Source organism: Megascapheus bottae, chromosome 12 (genome assembly GCF_031878675.1).
Source record: "Megascapheus bottae isolate mThoBot1 chromosome 12, mThoBot2.hap1, whole genome shotgun sequence".
NCBI classification, from domain to species: Eukaryota; Metazoa; Chordata; class Mammalia; order Rodentia; family Geomyidae; genus Megascapheus; species Megascapheus bottae.
This window is the reverse complement of record NC_143520.1, coordinates 12,489,719-12,495,718: the sequence shown is the minus strand read 5'-3', so window position 1 is coordinate 12,495,718 and position 6,000 is coordinate 12,489,719. Positions and strand designations below refer to the sequence as shown.

Below are 6,000 nucleotides of genomic sequence, written 5' to 3'. Positions count from 1 at the left end.
AATAAAAATCACGCTGGCTAAGTGTTTTGTTGCGGAGGATCCCTCTGCTTGTGGCCGCTCTCCACCCTGGAAGTTGACAGCCCACAGGTGGGGGGCAGCGGGGGGCGGGGCCTGGCGGGAGGGGCCAGGAGATCGCCCCGCCCCTTCACCCGCCCCCCGCCCAGTCCTGGGAGGCGTTTGCTGAAGCAGGGGGGGGGGGGGTGGGGGGGGAGCGGGCGGAGGTGCGCGGCAGCTCAGGGTATCGCGAGACTTGGGCGGGCCGAGCACTCGCAGCCGTCAATTCCCGCACCTTCCCAGGAGGAGCCGCCGGCTTTGGACTCTCCAAATTCTGAGCTCTCATCATGGCGGCGGCGGCCGCTGCGGCCGTCGGGGGCCCGCAGCCGCCCCAGCCGGAGGCCCCGGCCCCAGGGCCGGACCTGGATAAGGCGGCCACCGCCGCGCACCTGAAGGCCGCCCTGAGCCGGCCGGACAACCGGGCAGGTGCCGAGGAGCTGCGGGCGCTGCTGGAGCGGGTGCTGAGCGCCGGGCGGCCGCTGGCCGGGGCTGCGGGCGGCGAGGAGACGGCGGCGGCGGGCGGCGGGGGCGCCCCGGGCGCGGCGGCGGCCGAGGAGGCCCTGGAGTGGTGTAAGTGCCTTTTGGCGGGCGGCGGCGGCTACGACGAGTTCTGCGCGGCGGTGCGGGCCTACGACCCCGCGGCGCTGTGCGGCCTGGTCTGGACGGCCAACTTCGTGGCCTACCGCTGCCGGACGTGCGGCATCTCGCCCTGCATGTCGCTGTGCGCCGAGTGCTTCCACCAGGGCGACCACACCGGCCACGACTTCAACATGTTCCGCAGCCAGGCCGGCGGCGCCTGTGACTGCGGAGACAGCAACGTGATGCGGGAGAGTGGGTGAGTGCAGCCTCCCCGCCCCCACCCTCCCGACCCCGCGGGCCTGCCCGCTCCGGAGGGGGGTGCGATGGGGGGTGGGAGGGGGCCACTGCGGCGGCCGCGGTGCTGTCGCGGGAAGGGTGTGGGGGAGGGCCCAGCCGCTCGGGGGACCGAGGCGACTGAGCTGTCAGTGAGGGAGAGGGGACGGGGCCGCGGTGGTGGTGGTGGGGGGGGGTGAGGAGAGCGTGCTGTGACCATCGGGCTATGAAATTTCAGGGAGGCCCGGTCTGGATGAGTGATGGGGAGTGGGTGAAGAATCAGCGCTCTCTTCTCCAGGGAGGGGATAAAGGCGACTCGGGAGAATCTGGTGTGGAGCTGTCAGTTGTGTGTTTACTGGGAAGGTCTGCGAAGCTCCCTATCTGGTTCCTGAGAAGAGACTTGGGTGGGAACTTGGAATTCACCGGGACGCGGTGGGTTAGGGACTGCGTTGGGTCACGGGCTAATAAGAGCTGGGGAGATGGTCCTGTAAGTCCAGGAACAAGGCTTCTGAACTGTCAGGGTGTCTACAGCTGAGGAGCTCCCGAGCTAATGGGGGCTGAGGGAGGAGGGGAGGGGCGGGGCTTGCGTGAAAAGTGAACGTTGAGCTGTCATTAGAGTATCTGGGGTGTTGGAGTGGCAGCTAGAATTGGGCGACTGAGCAGTCAGTTATGGAATACTCTCCGTCCCCGCAAAACACAGCAGACGCCGAGCGAGTCGGGGAATCAAGTGTTCGGTCTTCTCCAGTGAAGAGTGCTTTAATCATCGACAAATAGAACAGCGTTTGTCTGTAAGAAAGGCACTCAACAAATGCGTCTTTGACAAGAGCACAGACTTTGGATAGGATGGATGCATCAGGTGTTGGGGCTTAAATACAACATTTTAAAGTTTGCAGTGAATTAGTTTGTACATGTGGGGTCTTAGTTGGGGATATGATGTCGGTGTCAAGGCGCTAAGACAAAAAAAAGCGATAAAGAGATATGACAGGGAAATGCTTGAGAGATGAGCACATGTGGTTATTCAGAATTTTCAGTTTTCATGTCTTAATGATAGTGTACAGTGGTTAGTAGTGGTTTCTTTTTTATTCTTTTGAGCACTTGTTCTTGAAAATAGTTTTACTTGTTGTATGTGCATGTAAGGCCCCTTGAATATTAAAGTGGACGAAACACTGACCTAGTCGTACCCCTTAATCCTCCTATACTAACGTAGAAAATGATAATTACCTCATTAGTCTGGAAGTTAGAAATAGGTAAGAAGGTCTCTGTGATGAGGGGTTAAGAAAAAGGTTTCAGAAAGGTATTTTGAGCTTACTGCACTAATGATTATTACAGTTAACGTGAGATCTCCCACCCCCAAGCCCCCCTTTTTATTTGGAGTAGGTACTAGGGTTTGAACTCTGACTGGGTGTTATCCCTTGAGCTTCTTTTTTGCTCAGTGCTGATATTTTTACCACAGCTCTATTTGTGGCTTTTTTTTTTTTTTTGTAGTTTATTGGAGACAAGAGTCTTATGGATTCTCATCAGTGCCTCGCTGGGGCTGGCTTCAGCTTTCAACTATGATCCTCAGAACTCAGTCTTCTGTGAGGATTATATGTGAGCCACCAGCCCTCAGAATACCTGACCCTTTAAAAAATAATTTTAAGGGCTGAGAGTTTGGCCTAGTGGTAGAGTGCTTGCCTAGCATGCACGAAGACCCGGGTTCGATTCCTTGGTACCACATACATAGAAAAAAGCCAGACATGGTGCTGAGGCTCAAGTGGTAGAGCTCTAACCTTGAGAAAGTCCAAGGACAGTGCTCAGGCCCTGAGCTCAAGCCCAGGACTGGCAAAAAAAAAAAAAAAAAAAAAAAAAGATCTAGGTGCTGTGGCTCACGCTCGTAGTTCTAGCTACTCAGGCGGCTGAGATCTTAGGATCGTGATTCAAAGCCATCCTGGGCACAAAAGTCTGTGAGACTCTTATCTCTAATTAACCACTAGAAAACCGGAAGTAGCACTGTGGCTCCAGGGGGAGGGTAGTAGTCTTCAGCTGAAAAGCTCAGGGCCAGCACCCAGGCCCAGAGTTCAAGCCCCATGACCGACAAAAAACAAATACCACCACCACCCCCCCCCAAAAAAAGAAAAAACCCACAGTACTTTTAGGGCAGGAGTTTGGCTTAGTGGTAAAAGTGCTTGCCTAGTATGCATGAAGCCCTGGGTTCGATTCCTTGGAAGTACATATATAGAAAAGGCCAGAAGTGAGATGACTCAAGTGGTAGAGCTCTAGACTTGAGAAAGCCCACAGACGTGCCCAGGCCCTGAGTTCAAGCCCCAGGACTGGCAAAAAAAAAATACTTTAAAAAGCTTCATATTTGAATAATACTGAGTAAAATATATAGTTCAAAAAGCCAAAAGGAAAAAGATATAAAGTTTATAGTCTAAAGTTTCCCTCTATCTGGTCTCCTTTTGGCATAATTTTCACTCTAATCCATTTTTCTTATTGCAAAACAAAAAGGAATAAATGTTTCTCTTATACAAAAGATAACATACTTTTTAAAATATATTTTCACTTATTTTAGATGTCTTTTCATATTATTAAATCAGTTACATCATTCTGTTTTGTAAAAATTGTTACACAGTGTTCTATGAATTTGTTAACTCTGCATTAGTATTTTTTTGTTGGGCATTTAGGTTTCCCATATGAGATAAGAATTGGTATTCTTGTCTTGTCCCACCTGTGCAAGAACATCAATGGGATAAATCTCCGAACATGGACCTTTAAAATTATCCTACTTCAAATTATCCTCTAGGGGCTGTGAGTTTGGCCTAGTGATAAGAGTGCTTGCCTAGCATGCACCAAGACTCAGGTTTGATTCCTTAGTACCACATATAAATCGAAAAAGCTAGAAGTGGTGCCTTGCCTCAAGTGGTAGAGTGCTAGCGTTGAGGAAAGCCCAAGGACAGTGTTCAGGCCCAGAGTTCAAGCTCTCGGACTGGCAAAAAAAAAAAAAAATTATCCTCTAGTGCCCAGAGTTTGGTCTACTGGTAGAGTGCTTTGCCTAGCATTCACAAAGACGGGTTGGATGCATAGAAAAAGCCAGAAATGGTGCTATGGATCAAGTGGTAGAACTCTAGCCTTGAGAAAGCCCAAGGACAGTGCTCAGGCCCTGAGTGCAAGCCCCAGGACTGTCAAAAACAAAACAGAACAAATCCTCTATAGCTTTATTACTAAGCACTGTATGAGTTTGCTTCATTCTCTCTTTCTTTCTCCCCTCCCTTCCTCCTTCCCTTCATTTCTTCCTTCCTTTTTTTTTTTTTTTTTTTGCCAGGAGCACTGTCCTTAGACTTTCTCAAGGCTAGAGCTCTATCACTTGAGCCTCAGGACCACTTCTGGCTTTTTTCTATATATGTAGTACCGAGGAATAGAACCCAGGTCTTTGTGCATGCTAGGCAAGCACTCTACCACTAGGCTCAACTCTCAGCCCCTTCCTTCTTTTTAAATTTTTTTTTCCAGTTCTGGGGCTTGAACTCAGGGCCTGGGCACTGTCCAGAGCTTCTTTTTGCTTAAGACTAGCACTCTACCACTTGACCCACAGCTCCATTTCTCAATTTTTCTGTTTATGTGGTATTGAGGAATCCAGTCCACTGTTTCATGCATGCTAGTCAAGTACTGTACCATTAAACCACATTCCCAGACCTTGAATTTGCTTTTATTTTCCAATAGCCTCTTTAACAGTATTATTAAAACTCTGGACTTTGGGCTAAGGGTTTGGCTCAAGTGCAAAGTGCCTCCCTACCAAGCATAAAACCTTGAGTTCAGTCCCAGTACCATTAAAAAAAAAGATGGAAAACTACCTAAAACTTGGGCCTTGTATTCATCTGTTTGATAAAAAGAGGTAAGATTTTAAAAGTTGTACTTGATTTAACATCTAAATTTTCAACATTTTGAGGCACTTGCTTTTTCCCAGCGTTAAAAATAATAGCTGGGTGCTGGTGGCTCATGCCTGTAATCCTAGCTACTCAGGAGGCTGAGTAAGGATCAAGGTTCAAAGCCAGCCCAGGCACAAAATTACCTCTTTTTGAACTAAAAATGACCTCTTTTGTACCAAAATGTCTTCTTTTGTACTAAAAATATTAACCTGGTCTTTTTTTTCATTTTCTATTATTTGTTTGTTTGTTTGTTTATTGTAGGTCATGGAGCTTGAACTCGGCCTGGACACTGTCCTGGAGCTCTTCAGCTCAAGGCTAGAGCTCTATGACTGAGCCACAGAGCCACCCCCAGTTTCCTGGTGGTTAATTGGAGATAAGAGTCTTACAGACTTCCTGCCCAGACTGAGTTTGAACCGTGACCCTCAGATCTCAGTATCCTGAGTAGCTAGAACTACAGGAGTGAGCCACTGGGATGACTTAACCTAGCCTTCTGTTGAGAGAGCAAACCTATTAAGATCTGTCAACATCGTATGCTGTCACAATCATAGCCAAAAACATTTTTGTTTTTCACCAAGATGTTGACAGTATTAACCCCTCTGCTTGAAGAAAGAATAGGTGGTGTTTTACTAGGGACATCCCCTTTATGGGTAGCATTTTCTTCAGCCCAGGGCAACAGTCTCTATTTTTCCTCTTAATTTTTTTCTGGTCTAAAGACTCATAGGCCAGGTTGAACACGTGAATAGCTAGTTGGTGATCCAAGGTCTGAGTGAGATGATAATTTGAAGTTGTTAAGGATAGCTTTCCCACTGCATTGGAATGTAGTACTAGCCAAATCAGGAGAGAGGTTCTTTTGGGTTGTAAAAAAATTTGGTGGTAGTGGTGGAGGTGGTTCATGGTGCTTGAACTCTGGACCTGGGCACTGTCCCTGAGCTCTTTAGCTCAAGGCTACCCTTGAGCCATAGCCCCATTTCCCATTTTCTAGAGATTAATTAGAGATAAGAGTCTCCTGGCTTCTTAGTGCCCAGGCTGGCTTTGAACCTCTGATTCACAGATTTCAGCCTCTTGAGTAGCTAGGATTACAGGTGTGAGCCACCTTGCCCAGCTCTTAGGCTTTTTCTCTGTTGAGCTTTATCTCTCTCTCTCTCTCTCTTTTTTTTCTGTGCTGCTCTTGGTAACAGGGTAAGGGAAATGA

At 48.8% G+C, this 6,000-nt stretch overlaps 1 protein-coding gene across 2 annotated transcripts in view; it reads left to right on the top strand.

The window, feature by feature from the left end:
• The first annotated feature begins 315 nt into the window (after positions 1 to 315).
• The window catches only part of Ubr3 (ubiquitin protein ligase E3 component n-recognin 3), a 141,455-nt gene continuing 135,770 nt past the window's right edge, over positions 316 to 6,000 (top strand). The window contains exon 1 of one of the 2 annotated variants that reach the window (XM_090342664.1): positions 316 to 889. In XM_090342664.1, the coding sequence (XP_090198790.1) occupies positions 342 to 889 (548 nt within the window). In that variant the 5' untranslated portion in view covers positions 316 to 341. The remainder of the gene's footprint in view (positions 890 to 6,000) is intronic. The other variant, XM_090342665.1, reaches the window with a different exon arrangement.